The sequence below is a fragment of the Tiliqua scincoides genome, chromosome 2 (assembly GCF_035046505.1).
Source record: "Tiliqua scincoides isolate rTilSci1 chromosome 2, rTilSci1.hap2, whole genome shotgun sequence".
Classification (NCBI taxonomy): domain Eukaryota; kingdom Metazoa; phylum Chordata; class Lepidosauria; order Squamata; family Scincidae; genus Tiliqua; species Tiliqua scincoides.
In genome coordinates, this window is record NC_089822.1 from 198152745 (window position 1) to 198172505 (window position 19761).

Here is a 19761-nt window from a genome sequence, read left to right on the forward strand (position 1 = left end):
TAACGCACTCTATGTGGGGCTGCCCTTGAAGATGGTTCGGAAACTGCAACTAGTGCAGAATGCGTCGCCCATGTAGTTATTGGAAATAGGCGGTTTGATTCTGTCAGTCCGCTTCTCCGGCGGCTGCACTGGCTGCCCATTTATTCCCCGGCCCAATTCAAGGTGCTGATTTTGACCTTTAAAGCCCTATACTGCTCTTGGCCAGGGTATCTTAGAGATCGCCTACTCCTGTCAATCCGGCTCGTCCTCTTAGGTCATCAGAAGGACTTTTTACAAGTGCCTCCGCCTAGGGAGGTACGTGGGGCAACGGCAAGAAATAAGGTCTTCTCAGTAGTGGCACCAACGCTATGAAATTCCCTTCCCCTTGACTTAAGAACTGCTCCCTCTCTTGAAACTTTTCAGCGAGGCCTGAAGACCCTTCTGTTTAGACAAGGCTTCTGAGTTTCTGGTCTTTTTAACATCTTTTAATATCTTTTTTAATATCTGGTTACAGGTCCGATCCTTTTCTAATTTGCTGCGCTACGCTCTTTTACCTGACTACTTTTTTTTTCTGATTACTGTTTTTATGATATGTTATGTTTTTATCTGTTTTAAAATTATGTTTTTTAATTTGTTTTAACCTTGTTTGTAAGCCACCTTGAGTCCCTTCGGGGAGAAAGGCGGGGTAAAAATAATAATAATAATAACAATATTTGCAGGTGTGCGCCCCTTTGCGACATACCAGCTTACACCAGGATTGCATATTCAATAACCATGTGTGGTCATTGGGGGATGCACACCCCCACCCTCCAAATGTGAGGGGAGTTCTGCTCCTCTCACCTCTTGATGGTTGCCTGAACCTTCCAGAGGTAGTGCACGTCTGAACATTGCCTCTGCAAGGCTCACACATGGAACTCGCATCTCTCGTGTGATTTCCGGATTCCTCTGTGAAACTGGAAGTTGCACAAGAGATGCGATTTCCCTCCGTCTGTGCCTTGCAGAGGCAGCGTTTGGACGTGTGCTGCTTCTGGGAGGCTCAGGCAACCCTCTGGAGCTGAGGGGAGCAGGGCATCCCTGTAGAGAGTCTGCATTACATCCGCATTGTGTCAAGCGCTGCTTGACAACAGGGATGGTGGTCCTGATCCCCGTTGTTAAGTGGCATACGACGGTATATGCAAAGTGTTGTTAATGGTATCCCAACTTAGCCTTCCTGGTGGTTCTTCAGTGCAAATAAGACAAGGAAATTAGCTGTTGTCTCTATAAACAGATTTACAACAAAACTAGATAATGCATGCAAATATATCTGTCCATCAAGTTGTCAAAAGCAGTGTTTGTCTCAAGGCCCTCCCTTCTGGAAATGAAACAAAGTATTCGCTAGCAGGAGGAATGCAACTCTAGATTGTATTTTGGAAACTGCAGCTAGTTGTCCTAATTAACCTTCAACATTTGTGTGCATTTAGTAAAGCAACTCACTGGCAGATTGTTTTGTTGCTTCTGCCTTAAAGAGCATGCATGCCTTGACTTTGTTATCAATAAGAGGGTTTAAAAGGTGGCTATGCAGTAATTCTTGTGCTATGTATATATAACTGCAGTTATTATATAACTGTAGTAACTGGGCTTTGAAATAATGATTCTTCTTCCTCCAAACTTGATGTCTTGTTTGGATGTATAGTCAGTACTCTTTATATAAAAATTCACAATCTGAAAATTTGCTTATTTGCAAGGTGCAGAATTGCCACCTACCACTCATTATTTGCTACTCAGTTCTCGTTATCCACTAATACGGTGCTGGTGCCACATCAAATGCTGGCATTGGTATTGGCTTATGGAGAATGGTCTGACATTCACATTTGATGTGTATTCGCTTTCAGACCTGTCCCACTATCTTGGGTACTCCAACTAAATGTTCACAATGGTGATGATCAGAGGCCAGTGATGAGAGGTCTCTGGAAGGTTAAGGGCTGCTCTGAGGCTGGGGCAAGCCAGGAGGAGGACAGGTGACGCAACCCCCTTCCCATTCTGAAGCCTCGACATTGAGCCAGCAACCTTCAACGAATCAAGGGCTAGTCCACATAGGGGAGGAAGTATCAGATGTTGGAAATGTGAATAAGCCCTTGCTATCACACAGGCCTATAGATTTCAAGTAAATGCCCAGGTTCATAAAGTTTGTAGAGTGTATGGTGAAGAGGGTCCCCTGGAACCTAACCTCATTTTCCACATAAGCTCAATGATTTAGTATCTGCTAATTAAGTACCAACTAAGTTTTCCAGAAACCTAACCCTAGCAGATAATGAGAACTGACGTATCTACCCAGCTTCTATATGTCCTGTGTGGTTTTCTCTCTGTTCAGCAACTCCTCCTTCAATGCCATTTATCTATTAAAGAAAATCTAGTAAATCCCAAGGGGTTTTTTGTTTGGTTTTTTTACAAGCAGAAATGTTCCAGATCCTCACAACTGTAAAAGGGAGACTAAACTACATGCTTGTTGCATCTGAAATGAAGCTCCTGGAAAAGGGAGTACCACAGTTCTTATATTTCAGCCATTAATTCCATAGTTTGAGACCCAGTATGATGAACTTTGGTGTTTTTGATCACACCAGTGTACTCTGGTAAAGAAGATATTTACAGATAGCTTGCTCGGCACTTTCTCCTTGCCACTGAAAAACAAGAGTTAATATTTTTTTTTGGTAATTTATTAATCTTTGCCTCCCAGGACAACTAGAGCCGACTACCACTGTTGGGTTCACTTACTTACAGGAGTATCAGAAAGATTTTAACATATTTTAGAAAGCAATAAATACCCAGATAAGTTACTTGCATCAGTAGATAATATATCAGCAAATTCAGTGCAGAAAGCTACAGTTTTTACCACCCTTCAGAAAAAAGCAGCCCTATACCACTGTGAAAGCGATGGATTTTTATGTAGAACCAACACTGAACAGCCTCATCAACATAGCTTGTTTATCGCACTCATACTTCTCCCTACAGTTTTAGTTTATGGCCAAGAACTTTATCATCACTTTTAACCAGTCCAATATATTTATTTTTCACATTTTTATACTGCCCTTCCTCCAAAGAGCTCAGGGTGGTCTACGCAGCTGTTCCTCTCCTTTTGTCCTCACAACAACCCTGTGAGGTAGGTGAGGCTGAGAGAAAGTGACTGGCCCAAGGTCACCCAGGAAGCTTCATGGCTGACAGGGGATTCAAACCTGGATCTTCCAGGTCCAAGTCCACCTACCAAACCACTACACCACCCTGGCTCTCAATATAATCTCAAAAACAGATTAAGAAGTTATGGCATTATGAACGAACAATTCATGAAATTGGGGGATTAAACCAAAAGTAGGTTGAAGAAAGATTCTTTTCTTACCTATGATAAATTTGTATGCCTTTAGCTGTATGTACAATCTAGAGCAGGGGTCTCCAAACCCCAGCCCAGGGGCCAGATGCGGCCCGCAGCAAGCCTCTTTCTGGCCCGTGGCCAACCTCTTGTCCCCTGAAAGCCTCTGGCCCACTCAACTGAACATGACAAGAACTGTGCTCTGATTGTGTCTGGAGGGTGTTCTGAGGGCCAGAGAGGTTGAATAAATGAGCCCATTCATTCATTTATTCACTCATCTAAGTTCCATCTCTAATTTATTTAAATTTTATATTTAAATTTTTTTTTCCGGCCCTCCACACCATGCCAGATTTTTGATGCAGCCCTCTAGCCAAAATATTTGGAGACCCCTGACCTAGAGCAGGGGTGTCAAACTCATTTCATACAGAGGGCCACATAGCATTCATGATGCCTGCTGAGGGCCAGAAGTGATGTCATTAGGCAAGAAGTGATGTCATTAAACAGATCATAACCAAAAATAAACACTTTTTTCTCACTTAGGAACTCATTAGCTGCAAATAACAAAAGAAAATATACATATCTTGATCATATTTCAAGATATGGGAGAGCCCAAGGGCTGCCCTTTCAGCAGTAACACCTCATTATTGCTCAGCAGCTGAGAGCCTGAGGGCTGTATAAAAAGCTTCCATGGGCCACATCCAGCCCCTGGGCCTTATGCTTGACACCCCTGATCTAGAGCAATGGTTCCCAAAGTCCTATTCAGACTTTCAGAACCTTGGAAGACATTGCTTCCCAAACTCCTACAAGAGAATTGGGAGCACTGTAAGTTGCTGTTGGGGACGGGGGGGGGGGGAAGGCAGCAACATGATCCCAGGATTACACTACTTCTGGGCGTAGGAGGGGATTTTTTTTTACTTAGCTGCAACCAGTGCCCCAGTCCTGGAGGGTCCTGGGAGCCTTCCTCAGGGCTCCCTGTGCCTGCAAAAGTCTTAAAAAAAAAAAGAAAAAAAAGGGCATTTCTAGTTTTTGCAAAGAAACTGGAAGTGCCCTTTATTCCTTTTCTTAAAAAAAACAAAAAAAGAAAAGACTTTTGCAGGCATGGGGAGTCCACAGGGGAGTCCTGTGGAGGGCATCCCAGACAGATTGCTGGCTGCAAGGAAGTAAAAAATCCCCTCCTATCTCTGGAAGCAGTGCAATCCTGCTGTCGCTTTGCTGTCTTCCTCCACCCCTTAAAGGGGCAGGGACAAGTGCTTCCCTGACTGATGGGTAACAATCCTCCAGTTTGGGAACCACTGATCAAGAAACTCTTAATTCTTATACATCATGCACAGTAATACGTTTGCAGACAATACAATTTCTATAATGAAAACAGAAAAAGTTGATGTTCATATTCTTGTCCTTGCTAATCTAAATCTCTAAGCGTTCTCAGACTGAAATTGGTCTCCCTGAAATGACATGGAAGAGTAACACTAGTCAGTCACTAGTATAGTTACTAGTTAGTAACTACTAGTACTCACCTATCTAGTAACTACTAGATACTCTCCTATAGTATGTAAAATTTTTGCCAAGTAATCCAGCTCCAATTATCACCTTGCCTTATCTCCGGGTCAATCAGAGGGTAGAGCCTTTCAACTCTGAAAAGTTTCTTTCTTTCTCAAGCAGCAGGCAGGCACCGCTCACAGAAGACATGCAGAGATCATTTGTTTCTACAGCAACTTCACTGGGAAATTCCAGCCAACGTCAACCTTTTCTTCTCCTTCCTTCTTTTCCTTTTGAAAATGCTTGCAAAGCAGGTCTGTTTTTTTCAACACCAGGATGGGATCCTCCTTTCCATTTGAAACAAAGTCCCAGGTTACAATTCAATGCACCATTACTTAAGAATACCACCCATGGAAAGCAGTGGGTCTACTTCTGAGTAAAAAGGGTTGCAAATATCTCATCTCTCTGCTGTGAATTGAATTGCACACTCTCAGTTATGTGTTATGGGTTGTATGTTGTATGTAGAGCTTCTGGTTTAACACACCAGACACCTTAAAGGTAGATTTGATTCATGGATCTCCTGCAGTGGTTCCCAACCTTTTTCACTTGCATATTCCTTGGCAGCCCATTTCCATAAATTGTACCCTTCATATTAGCAAAATGCTTGTAATACAAGCCCTCATCTCCTCTCTGTGAAAATCCAGACTTCATGTAATCATCACATATTCTCTCTTTTCATCTGTTTGAAGAACAGAAGACTCTGCCTTTGCACTGTTTTGCACCAAAAGTGTGCTGAGAAATTCTGGGTGATTGATCACTTTCCATATTAAGTTTCAGCATTTTTACTGTGCTGGTTTTCAATCATTGGTTCATACATGAATTGATGACCAAAAACTAGCTATTGGTGGGGCTTTCACAGACAGCTAGCTACCTCCCTTTCTGCCTTGCAAGGCATTCTGGAGCATGACCTGCCTTTTTTTGCCACTATTCCATTTTTTTTCAAGTACCTCTAAAGGTCCTGTTGAGTGACTCTGGGAATACATGAATACCAAGTTGGAAACCACTGTTTTACTGGTATGTTGTGTACAGTGCACTTACTCTGATAGTGTTTACAAAAAGATGGTGAAGACCAGAATTTAAAAAAGAATAAAAATGTATCTTATGAACTTTTACTATGTTTTTAATAAATTAGAGACAGTTCTTATGTAACAGTTAGTGGTAGGTTATTTTTCAGGATCTGGCCTTGGGTAAAATCAGACAAAACTATAGTCAGACACCCCCCTAAGTTTAACCCCCGACTTAACCAAGGGTCATAGAAAATTCCATGATTGTTGGCTCAAAACCTGCTCTCGGCTTATCTGTGGGGTCGACTTATAGGCGAGTGTCTGTAGTATATGAGTTATCTGCAGTTAGGATACAACCCTTTTTTTGAGAAAGACTTGACTATTACAAGAGATAAGTGACCACCTATCAGATATTTTGCCCCCAACAGTTCTCCACAGGGGAAAAAAAATAGCTTGAAATTGTACCATGAATTAACCTTTTTAACCAAGTCTTAGTTATACATAGACGCCTAGACAATTTCCCATTTGGTACAAGGCCCTCACAACAGTGCAAAAATCACAACCCATGGCATTGTAGCAAGTTTGCAAGCAGACCCAGGAGTTTATATCACTACAGTAGTCCAAATCTGTGCAGTGATGCTGGGAGTAGCCACCGCTGCCAAAGAGGTGGCCTGGAAACAGACCATGTTTTGTCAGCGTTGAATATGACATAGCCAGCAATTCTTATTGTGCGTTTCTTCATTGTTTCTGACCCACTGACTCAATTCAGATATGTGGCAAACATAGATTTAAATTATGTGTCTTGGGTTCAATGACTCTTGTCTTCTATGCATGAGGAAAAGACATTACTAGCTTTTGCTTCAGGTTGGTAGCAAATCATAAATTTTCTGCTGCATTTTACCATGATCTGACCTTAGTTTAGAATTCTGATAGGTGGGCAAACTATGGTTTGAGGAAACGACATTTTGTGTCATTTGGCACAATGCCAAACTACAATACGAAATTTCTAATCTTATGCATTAGCACATAGAGGAAGGAATACCACATGAGCGTGACACTCGTTTGTGTTTACTCTTATAAATAAATGTTGCATTTTTGTAGTTTATTAAAAAAATACACCCTGAAATAACCATTTCACCAGTGATGATACGACAAAAGTAACGAATAATCACAAGACTTCCAACTTCCTGAAAGATCTACTGTCCAGATACCTGTATTCACACAACACAAGAGGGGGCAAGAAAAGGGTAGGGAAAGGGCAGAAATAACTTGCATAGCACCTCAGACGTATCTTAGGCAGCATGGAGTCTGAGCCAGCTACCACAGTGCAATTCAGTATGCTCAACAGTTTGTAGTAATGCAACTATGAATTTGCTAATATACTGCTCTTATACTTCATTGCTCACAGACTAAGTAACTGGGGAAGATGGGTCCAGAAGTCCTGGTCCATCAGGATTTCTCTTATCACATATTATGCCCATCAACCAATCTGAAGTACCTGCATCTGATATCAGGCTACCAAGATAGAATAGGGATTCTACTGCTGTACCACACCCCACAATGACAGAAAATCTCTCACCAGGAATGGCTTCTCACACATGTGGTAGGCACACACTGGATTTGGCCTGTTGCATAGTACATCTATGGGTGGGAGAGCCAGAAATGTTTCCCTTGCCATGAACAGATCACTATCTGGTTAATGCTAGTTAATTCAGATTTCAGGCCTAGGTTTTCACCACAGGGGTGAAAGCCCATTCAGATGGCCAATCCCCTGAGCTGCATTGATCTGATACCTGTTCAGGATTTTCCTGCAATACAAAATGACAATGCACTGATGTCTCTGCTTGGTATATGATCCAAGTAAATGATTCAATTGCTCCCAGACACACTCATCAACCCACTTATTCTGCTCTCAGCATTTCCCTGTGATCAATTCATATGACATTTTTCAGATAAAATTGCTCAGATACACTCCAGCTGGGATACCATTGTTTTGGCAGAATCTGAACTGAGTGCTGCCAGTGTTCCAACCGACCTTGCTGTTACAGATAACAGCTTGTTCAGTTTGTTCAGCCCAGGGACAGGCTACTTGGAAGCATACAGTCTACATCTGCAGTCCAGACTGTTTAATAACAGTCAGCCAATAACAAACCTCCTCCTCTTGGGCAAGGCAGTGGCAGCTTCACTGCTCCAAGTAATCTTGGATGAGAGTTATTACTTGACTCCTTTTCAGTCTGGTGTCAGGGCTGATTGTGGGACTGAAACTCCTTTGGTAACCCTGATGGATGGTCCTCACTGGGAGGAAGGACGAGCAAGACCCTGTTGGTTCTCCAGGATCTCTCAGTGGTTTTCTATACCATTGACCATGGTACCCTTCTGGATCAGTTCATTGGAGTGGGACTGGTGAAGATGGCATTACAAGGGGCCAGACCCAAAATCTATCAAATAAACATTTGCCTTAGTATCTTTCTTACATATTCCAGTTCTTTTAAATTTCCATCTTAATAGTTTTTACCTGTGTTTCAAACTTATTCTCATTTTGGTAGTTTGCAGCAGACCATTTTCACATAATGAACATCATAGTTCTTTATTTTCTGTGAGAGACAAGCACACACTTTTTCTCTGATACTTCCAAGTTGTTGTAACCCATGTCTTTGGTTACAAATTAATGAGACTATGACATAACCAACAAATTGGCTCAAAGGTCACTTTTCCTTGATCTCACTAAACGATTTCCAGACTAATATTATTTTCTGTTTCCTCCTCCCTTTTTAAATTTATGCTGTCAGCTTTGAATGAAAGAACACATTTAAGTCCTTGAGCACCAACAACTCAAATTCACTGAGAATATTACACATAGTAAAGGAGGCCCTGCTTTTCTAGTTTCTCATTTCCCTTTTTCTTGCCTCTGGTTGTAATTTATATTCGTAAAACTAATGAAAGAACTTTTTACAAACTGAATTTGAACCGTCACCCCATGATTGTAATCACTTCACTGCAGAGACTTAATGCCATCTATGCAGCATACCAATTCAGATAAGTAAGCCATCACTGAGCAGGAACTCACCAACAGAAGTGAAGCAAACGTTTTTATTTCTATGAAATGAACCATGGCATCTTTAAAACAACAAGGTTAACAGATTGGTTTTTAAAAAGAAAGAGCATCTGTTTGCACAAAGCTTTACTTCAAGGGAAAGCAATGCAGCTCAGTGTCTCACACAACATAGAAAGGGATGAAATTCTAAATAAACAAATTACAAAGTGAGAGCTTCAACCCTACAAAGAAACCTATGAGATACAGTTTTTTTTTTAAAGCTGCATGGAAGAGATATTATCTGATAGCAAAGGATCAACCAGGGCATCAAAATAGTAATAATTCAGAGGAGAGAAGCCCCACAAGTCCACCATCTTCACAGCACGCAATACCTGAATGCTTCTTGAGTTACCACTACTAGACTAGCCCTGTCCGCCTTGAGATAAATGCTGTTTCAGTATTTACCATGTTAATTGCTGCTCTGAATTTCACCTCTTAAAGACCAACAATTTTAAGCTCATAAAAATCAAAGGTTATGTTTGTTCAACTGCTCCTGTTTAAAATTAACTGGAAACATGGTAGTTTTGGCAAGAGAAGGCAAATATGTACATTCAAACCAGAGGGCTGCAAGTGGCAATTGTGCCTCTCCAGACAGACTGCAGCTCAATCTCAAGCCACAAAACTGGAGGATTTCTTGTATAGGTTTCTGTGGTGCTTGGCATTATTTCCATGATGAGTTATTTCTAAACTCCACTCTACGTGAGCTGCTCCATTAGAAGCAAGGATGAAATACAAGATACAAAATCCTCTTGTCTATATATAGCAAGAGAACTACATAAGCTGGTTGGTTGAAGCCCCAAACTACTGCATGCTACCCATAAATTTATGTATGGCAGTGAGGATGTTTTTCAAAAACTGAGAAGCTCTATTCACCTTGGACTAAAATTATGCTGCCCAATTCTAAACATATTAGCCACTTTTAAGTTAGTGGCTATGTTAATCAGAAATGGAAGGTGCCATTTTACAAGTTGAGGGACATGATCAGGTGAAGCGTTCCTTTAAGAATAAAATATTGCCTACACACCTACAACTGTAAAATGAATCACATTAAGTGACAAGCATTGTCATGGAATCGTCTATCAATCTTTAAGCCACCCACAGAACAAACAGTGTCCACACCCCTATGAACCTGCCTGTTGACTGAGACTGTTGTTAGAGGCCCTTCTCCAAATTAGGAGGGTGGCTATCAGATAGAGAAGATGAAAAACCCAAAACACAAGAAAAACCCAGCTGGATCAGACCAGAGGGACCTCTAGTGCAGCACCTTTTTTCCCCACAGTGGTCCACCAACTAGGAAGACCACAAGCGGGAGAGACACCAAACATCTCTGAGGAGCTTTTCTCTGCTTTCCTATGAACTGCAGAGCTATCTCCCTCAGCTGTGCTTGCTTGGTGAAATCCCCATTATCTTTTAGGCACTGGGCACAGTCTTTCCTGTTCTCTTGCATTTTTAAAATTGTTCTGTTTAATTTTATCTGCTTTTTTAATGGCTTCACTTTTTGCTTTTAATTTTGTAGTTTTTATTGATGTTTATTTTAATGCAGCATTCGATATACAGGTGTGTACTGCTTTGCGACTTTCCAGCTTATGCCGGGATCACATAGGGCCCAATCCTATCCAATTTTCCAGGACTGGCGTAGCTGTGCCAGTAGGGCATGCACTGCATCCTGCAGTGGGGAGGCAGTCACAAAGGCCTCCTCAAGGTATGGGAACATTTGTTCTCTTACCTCAGGACTGCATTTTGATTGCACCAGAGCTGGAAAGTTGGATAGAATTGGGCCCATAACTGACTACCATGTGTGGTCACGTGTTCGTCAGGGGTGTACAACTCAACCCTCCAAAAGCAAGGGGAGCTCTGCTCCCCTCCCCTCCCGAGGATTGCCTGAGCCTCCCAGAGGCAGCACACATTTGTGTTCTGCAAGGCTCAGACTGAGTGAAATTGTGTCTCTCTCGTTATTTCCATTTTCCTCCATGAAACCGGAAGTCATGTGATAGACACGATTTCCCTCAGTCTGAGCTCTGTAGAGGCAGCAAGCGGATGCACACTGCCTCTGAGAAGCTCAGACGACCATTCGGAGGAGAGGGGAGCAGAGCATGCCCTATCCTGCAGAGGGTCCAGATTGTGTCAACCCTACATGACGACAGGGATCGCGGTCCCGATCCCTGTTGTTAAGCGGCGCACAACTGTAATCTGTCAGCCATCTTGAGAGTTTTTATAGTGAGTGATGGTAGGTATACCTGATAAGTCACTAACTAAGGAAAGATATCCAATTAGGGTTTCTGGTGGCAGCGACAATTGTGAAACACTAGAGCAATTACCAAGGAACACAAGCTAGATGGAGTAGGAAGTTTAAGTTTGTACCCAGCGTTGACCACAACAGGATGCTGAGCAAGATCTGGACAAATACTGTAATCCAGTACAAAGAAAACAAACCCAAGCTGCAAAGCACATATATGCTCGTTCTGAAAACTGTCACACAAAGCAAGAAAACGTTTAAGCAACCACTTGAAGAACTCTCTCAAAGCAAGTTAACCTGGTAGCATTTTTTAAGGACACCAAAAACATCTACGTCGCTATATTTCTCTATACTCTCGCATGCAATCTGACCAAACGCAGTACCTATAGGTACACCGATCTCAATCAATATATTTTTTCCCAAACTCTCAACTTCTGTGAAGTTCTATAAGTTCAGTAATTTACAGCAGTAAACAGAACATCAGATGTCTGTGTGATTTCAAGGTCAGTGTAGGTCTAAAAATAAGCAAGTCTCCTCCAGCCAAGACTTATGTACATGAAGTCTTCTATACACTTAGAACTGAGTACATTGTTTGCATAAATATTATTCTTTGTTATATTAATATAATTCTCTTTACACAGTGGTAAAGCCATTCTAGTTGTTCCAAATGATCAGAAGAGAAAAGCATCTGTAATGTAAGTAACCCAAATCCCAATTACATGACTTCTGCAAACTTTTTCCTGAACCTTCTGGCACTCTAGTTTTTATTCTATTTGGGGTTTTCTTGGTGGTGGTGTTTTTGGAAGGGTTTTTCCCCCCCAAAAATGTGGCTTAATCTTCCTGTCCATGTGAGACAGACACCTTCATTTACAAAATGTTTAGGAACATATATCACTACTTCTGTTAAATGTCTCATCTTTTGAGTATAAAATAATTCCTAAAGTGAAGAAAATATGAGAAAACTTTTGCACTATCCTACTGTCATTACAAGTATGTGCCTAAAACAGCTTGATGCCACAACTCACCATCTCCCACACTCAGCTACTTAAAATACTACAAAAAATTATCTGTATTTTATGGTCTAGCTGGCACAACAGTTGTCTTGAATAGTTCACTGTGCAGAGAATTGGCTAAAACAACCATGGCTATTAAAACCCCAAAGTACCGAAGGATGCAATCCTTAATACACTTACTAGGGCAGCGGTTCTCAAACTTCCCTGGAGATTTACTCCCGGGGTAAGTCTTTGTGAGGGCAGCAAAGTGATCCCCAGGATCTCGCTCACGCGTGGGGAGGGGGTGCTATTTTTTTTTTAAACAAAACATATGTGCTCCCAGGATCCAGGGGGATCTGGGGAGCCCTGCGGAGCGCATGCAGGGCTCCCTGCGGCTTCTAAACAGTGAAAGTTGCAAGCTAGTTTTGTCATGCTTGCAACTTTCACTGTTTAGAAGCCGCGGGGAGCCCTACAAGCTTGTTGCGGGGCTCCCCACACCACCTGGACCCTGGGAGCATGTACGTTTTGTTAAAAATAGCACCCCCTCCCCCCACAGGGGCGTGATTCTGGGGATCACTTTGCTGCTTTCCCCCTGCCCCCGCATCTTAAAGGGAATGGGCATCGTTACATGGGCTGGTGGGCTGTGACCCACCAGTTTGAGAACCACTGTACTAGGGAATATACCGCCCCACTGGACACATGTATAGAATTGGCAATGTATTGAAACATTGAATAACCTCTTTAAATCTTGACAGTAACAATAAATTCTCAATTAAAAACCACTTAAGAGTCACTACATTATAGTCATTTACAAATAATAGTTAGGCATTACAAATAAAAAAAAGTATACAGGCTTGTTCAGGAAAAAGACTTAATCAGAAAGGTCCCCAGATGTCAGTTTTGCTTCTTATACTACAGGAGTCTTAGTTGGGTTTTGCATTTAAGAAACTGACAGGATGGAAGAAGTCAATGCATCTGCCTTTTGCTGTTTTTAGAACTGATGGAGAGATACAGATTCTTAAAGGTCAATATCCTTAAAGATCACACTGACAAATCAACAATTTGAGACACAAGACTGACATTACACAAGAGCTGTAGTTTCAGGCCACACAACCCTATGTAAAGAATGCTTCTCCCTCTCCCAAGTAAGGGTGGTACCAAATTCTGTGTAAGCCCATCCCACTTTTTTTTATTGGCTGATAGGTAAGTTACTATGGTAGTGGTACTAGAATAGCTTATCTACAGGACTCCAGCAAGCTCAAAACTGTGACAGCTACAGAGGTTCCCTCTAAGTATCAAGTTATTTTACTTCCTGCATTAAGTTCCTTTTTCTCTGCCACATCACCAAGGTTTCGTAAACAGGCACAGTTATGATAAGGCTGTCTTGTGTGTAGAGTGATGAAGCAACAAGTCAGTTTCTGCATGTTCTGGGCACTGCCAACAGAAGCATGTGTTGGTATGACAAGAGAAGTCCTGAATGTGGGCCAAACTAACCAGTTCAGGCTTAGGACTACATTGCACCTTCACCAAGGATTCTACATCAGGATGGAGGAGGAGGAGGAGGTCAGCAAGATCAACAATAATTATACTAGAAAGGGAATAAGGGACTAGGGCTGCAAGCCGCTCCAGACTTTCCTAGGTGTAAGCTCCATTGACTATAATGGGACTTACTTCTGAGTAGAAAGACATAGGATTGGGCTCTAGAAGGGGAAGGTACAGATCAGGTGCTGTAGGATTCCAGTCAGGTATGGGCCACAGCATCGACCCAGAAACTGCTTGGAAACCAAGAACCCTAATGACAAAATTCATAAATCGTGTTATAAAAAACTAGTTAACTAAACTAAAAAAGAAGCAAAACCCACACAAGAAGTGCAAGTTCAGCTCAGGAGCATATGGTGAGCTTTGGCAGAGAAGGATCAATTACAGAAGGTGAAACTTAAGAAATTTCAGCTAGGACTGCAAAGTTGAAGGAAGGAAGAAAGGACAGATGACAGAGATGGGGGATTAAAGCTGCAATCCTATGCATGTTTACCAGGGAGTAAGACTCATTGACTAGAATGGGTCTTACTTCTGAGTAGAGGATTGGATTCTGAGGCTGCAATCCTAGCCACACTTACCTGGGAGTAAGCCCCACTGACTCTCATGGGACTTACTTCTGAGTAGACATGCATAGGATGGGGTCTGAGGCCGCAGTCCTAGCCACACTTTCCTGAGAGCAAGCCCCACTGAACATAATGAGACTTACTTCTGAGTAGACCTGCATAGGATTGGGTTGTAATAAAACGAGACTGCACGGGGGAAGCTCTGCCTAGGGAGGGGAGGGGGTTCAAAGGGAAGCAGAAGGGCCTAGTACGAGCAAGGGGAAGGACGGCAGAGGTGGGGCTCCTAAAGCCTGGATGGCAGAGAGCAGCGGGGGGGGGGGGCTGGAGGGGACTGTTAGGGGAGGGAGCGAATGGAGAGCAAGGGCTCGGGGGGGGGCTGGAAGGGGGCGCTGCCAGAGCAGGGGCGCCAAGCTCAACACCGTCCAGTCCTCCCCCAACACCCCATAATACTCACGCCTTGTCCACCAGCTCTCGGACTTTCCACATATTGAGCATCGTGGCGGTGGTGCCGAGAGAGTCCCCCGGCCTAGGCCTCTGTGAACGCCCCAGTCCCTCCTCTCCTGCGGGAGCCCCTAACCGCTCCTCAGCCGCGGCACCGCCAGGCCAGGCCCGTCCAGCCTCGCCACCTCTTCGGCTTCACCACCAACGGTAGACAGGCTCGGTTCTGCCTCCGGAAGCCGGCAGCTCATGACCGCACAGCCTGCCGGGACGTGAAGTCCGGCTGCGGAGGCCTAGGAACAGCCTCGCGGTTGTTAGAGAGAAAGGATGGCATCCCGTCACACGGCATGCTGGGAGATGAGAGTCTTGTCAGCGTGGCCGCAGCTCGGCGTCGATATTCCACTCCGCCTGTCGCAAGGCCTGCTGGGAATTGAAGTTTTTTTTGGGGAGCTTTAGACAGGCACAGGCTTGGGCTTTCAAGCTGCAGTTGTGTGCACACTTACCTGGGAGTAAGCCCCATGGACTAGAATGGGGCTTACTTCTGAGTAGACCTGCATAGGATTGGGCTCTTTGTAAGTGCCAGTGGTTTCAATGACAGCAATCCTAAACACACTTCCTGGGAGTAATGGGACTTGCCACTTCTGGGTAAACATGCATAAGCTTGGGCTTCACCTATAGCACTGATCCATATGCAGGCAACTAAACAATGAGATAGGTGCAAGTCATACCCACATTGTAATGCAGTTGTAAATGCACACCTTCTCTACATTGTGTGACGTTCATGAGAGTGTCCTCAAATGATTCACTTTTGGACATGCACCAGTAGTCCAGTGACACTTGTCTGCATCAGTGACTCTTGTCCTGAAACCCATTTGTGTTTGAGAGCCAGATTTGCGTGATAAACATACATTTTTCTGGTATCAGCATTTTAAAAATGCAATGCAGAATTTGGGTGAAACCACAGGAGCCGGTCCAGAGAGTGTTGAAATGCGCTGGAGTGGCACACTAAAGATTCTGTAAATAAAAAGTGGCACACAGTATGCTGCGGGTTGGCCATCCCTGCCATGTCAGTTTGCTCTTGGCTTCAACATTCTGTCTGTATATTCAGTTGCTCAGTACCAAGGAGTAGAGTGTGAAAAGCAACTAGAGAAACTCATTCCAGTGGCAGCAGGAAAATGGTTTACTCAGCTACACTTTACATCTTTACATCTGCAGTAGCACTGTGTTCCTGGCTTGCTGGTGGAAATAGCATTGACAATGTCCTTGATTCAAACTTCTCCAGTTATATTTCATTATTGCCAGATGATTCATATTTCGGAGCATTTCAAAAGAATCAGTGTTACACGAAGACTACAAATCTTTCTGGGATTCAGAGCCTCTGTGCTTCTGAACAGAAAAAGTGAGGTACTGAACAGTGTCTGTTTCAATAGTAGTGCACTTCCAACTCCTGTATAAAGTGTACAGAATTAACATGTAAAATTTGTTTCATATTATACATGAACTGGGGGCAATTTTGAAAAAAAAACACCCAGAAATAGCTGATAGAAATGTCTATATGAACACCCTCCTCTGTGGGCCTCAGTTGTTTCCCTCTCTCTTACAATCAAGAATGTAAGTTCCTTGGGGCAAAGACCTGCCTTTTTTCTTATGCTACTGTATAACATGTCATGCACTGTACACTGATGGAATAAATCAGTATTTTATTTGCTGAAAATATTTGTACTTTTCCTTACAGTTCAAATTTTTCAAAGCGCTTATGAAAATTAGTTACTAGTTATTTCTAATATAACTAGAAAATTAGTTATTAGTTAGAAAATTAGTTGGGGGTGCAAATGCACATGCATGGGCAGAGGAGCCATTTGGTAGGGTGCAGGAAGCAAGGGAGCATGCACCATCACTGGGGAATTGTACAACCAGAGTGCCACCCCAGAAAAGGCTCTTTGGACATCATCCACCTAATTTTTAAAATAAGGAGCAACACCATCATTCTCAGACATGCAATAATTTCTCAAGTTACTAAAGGAATGGAATCAGTAATTTTAAAAAGCTAAGGAGAATCCTGTCTAACTGTGGCATAATGTTGTTTATACAGTAGGGTGTTGTCCAGGGTTAGGCAAGATTTTTTATTATTTGCGATATGCAGAGGACATGTGGAGCTAGGTCTTTTGAACTTCTGGTACTTAAACTGTGATCCAAAGACCACAGGAAATCTCTGGTGTAATTTTGGGTAGTCCCCAGGATTAGAAAAGAAAAACAGAGGGAAAATAATGAACTACATACTGAAGAGCCAATCCACTTAAAAGTTTAAATGTGATGATTTCTACTGAAAAACAGCTTGCTTCTTCAGCTGTAGAAGTGAATGCACTGGGAACATCAGAGAAATCCTCTAAGTGTGTGCACAATTCATCTGCAAGCCCATATATAACTTTGTTTGATTGTGACCACACAAGATAAAGCAGGAATTTAGTTTTATTCTAGGAGCCTTTGGAAATTGTTCAAGCGTCTTTCCTTGGTGACTATAAGATAAGAAAATGTGGTGGTCCACTAAGAAAAAGTGAACTGGAATAGTGGTCCTTAATATAACAAAGTGTAACCATCAAATGTAAGAAGGCAACCATCTAGTTCAGCATTCTGTATCCCACAGAAGTCAACCAGGCATCTCTGTAGCAACAGTTATACTACCTCCAAACAAGGAAGTTCCACATCATAACTAATAGCCAGAGATATACATTGTTGGAGGAATCTTAAAATTGGTTTCCTCTTTAGGGGGGAAAGCAGAGTAGCTTCAGCAGCAGACCCCTCCTCTTGCTGGGAAGCTCCCACACCCGGCTGACTGCTAATCAAGAAAGACAAACTACAATGGCTGGTTGAAGTTGCAAAAGAAGTCATTTACTCACTGTTCCATAGAAGCATATATTACAGCATCTGATTACGATCAGAGGTTACACTAAACTTAAGATAACAAGGCCCTGGAGCTGCCTCGCCCTGCATGCCATGTGGTCAAGATGGCGTCGCCAGCAGAGCCCTGCTGTGACCCATCTTGTCAGGTCAGTGTTCAGTGAGGAAGAGAGGGCGTGCACGGAGCGGAAGGGAAGGTTATAGTGTCTGGGCCACACCCCCACATAGGTCATCCAAAGGGGACAGGTAAAGTGTAGGGTCACTGGGCCTTAACCCTTTCAGGACAGTATCCTGCCACCTCTGGACAGCAGATGGAGTTGCACCAAACTCCAACATATATTGCCTCCTCTGTGAATGTATCTAACTTCTTTTAAAGCAAGTCAGTGGTCATCACTACATTGCATGGCAGAAAATTCCAGAAATTATGGCCATGTGACCATAATCGTCTAATTGTTTATGCAATTGTGTGACTGGAAGTACTGATCTCAAGCAATGCAATGAGGAGGAGGAAGAGGAGGGCAAGATGGAAGTTGATACATGCTGTGGATCGACTGGAATAAAAAAGAGAATTGGATAGATAGATTGAGCTTGAAAGGGCATCACAGAAACAATTGTTCCAACAACCATTTCAAGAAGTCTGAATGAGTGAATCCCCAAAGAAAAAGCTAGAGATTGTTATACAGTATATGCAAGATCTTCCCTTCCCCATAATCTTTTCATGAAGTAGCAAAGAAATTGAAGTGAAAGAGGACTTGTGCATTAAAGCCACCTCAAGAGAATTCTAACTAAATGAGCTATCATGCATCTACTACTCATCTATCTACTCAGAAAGTAGTTATCATAAAAGTTGTCTTATAACAAACACTGTGGAGTTAGAAGTCTGCAATCCTGTAACACTTTCCTGAAAGTACGCTCCATTAAACCGAATGGGACTTCTCGGAAGTCACGCTATAGGATTGTGCTGTAACTTCCTAGTTATAAATCCCTTCCGTGATTAACAGTCCAATCCTATCCAGGATTGGGCTGTACTACAGAGCCTATTACGTCAGCCAAAGTGAGTTTTACTGTCAGAAAATGGCGGCCAATGGAACACAGAGCACACCCATTTTGCATACAATACTCCAAGAGGCAGCAGCATTGCAACAGATAATGGTAGCGATAGAGGCAGGGAAGGGGTGAATCTGGAGTGGGGAGGAAGGGGGTGGAGAAGTGATGAGAGGAGGTAGATCCAGCGCCAATGGGACACCCTGGATCCTATCCCTTCTTTTAAAAGCTTTCTTCTCCTTGGACTTTACGCTGGCTAAGGAGCTGGAAAAGATTCAAGGAGACCCATTGCAGAGTGGGAAACTTACAGAGGGGTGAGGGGAAATAATTCCTCTTTCCCCTCCCAAGCCTCTCCATCTGTCCACCCTCCCCTGCTGGATACAGTGTGCTCCTTTTTGGCATGGCTGAATCAACAGGGAGGGGGAAAGGATACGACTGGCCTCTTAAATACGTGTTGCTCCTATTGTAGCTCCAGATTTTGCCTTCCATTTTCCATATCTAATGTTATGCTTGAGTATACCTTTTTTCCCCAAAGAGGAAGTACTGTGCATGTATACTAGATCTGTGATCTTTACTCATTTTCGAGTTTTATGGATGGCATTTGACCTGCCAGAGTTCATAGCAGTTTATTCAAAGGGTTTATTGTGAGTGATTCTCCCATGGTCTCTTTCATTCATGATTAGTTGCTGACTGTGTGGAACAAAGATCTGTCCTTACTACATCCATGCAACACCCTTGTGATATCCATACTGAGCACACTGAAGGCAGAGGAATATCTTGCAACATTAATGAATGTTCAAGTTCCAGCTTGTATATTGAGCCTCTGAAGCTTTTTCACTGTTCTAATTACTTAAGGATGGGTGTGGTGGTGAAAAAGATCTTGTTTTTCTTGGTTGCGTTATCTTTACCTAGCCTTTTATAATAGGTATCTGTTTAGATCTATTGCCTGCCTCATTCTGGTGGCATTGGCTAGGTAATAATGGAAAGAGTCCTACAAAATTCCATTAAAACAGAATCAAAACTCAATCTAATTAAAACACAGTCCAATCTGCACAATTCTGCTGATTTAGGGCCCAATCCTATCCAATTTTCCAG

At 42.7% G+C, this 19761-nt stretch overlaps 1 protein-coding gene across 2 annotated transcripts in view; it reads right to left on the reverse strand.

Moving 5' to 3' along the window:
- CLINT1 (clathrin interactor 1) overlaps positions 1–15025 on the reverse strand; it is a 78663-nt gene extending 63638 nt beyond the window's left edge. For both annotated transcript variants that reach the window (XM_066617060.1, XM_066617059.1), the window contains exon 1: positions 14741–15025. In XM_066617060.1, the coding sequence (XP_066473157.1) occupies positions 14741–14781 (41 nt within the window). In that variant the 5' untranslated portion in view covers positions 14782–15025. The remainder of the gene's footprint in view (positions 1–14740) is intronic.
- Positions 15026–19761: the final 4736 nt, after the last annotated feature.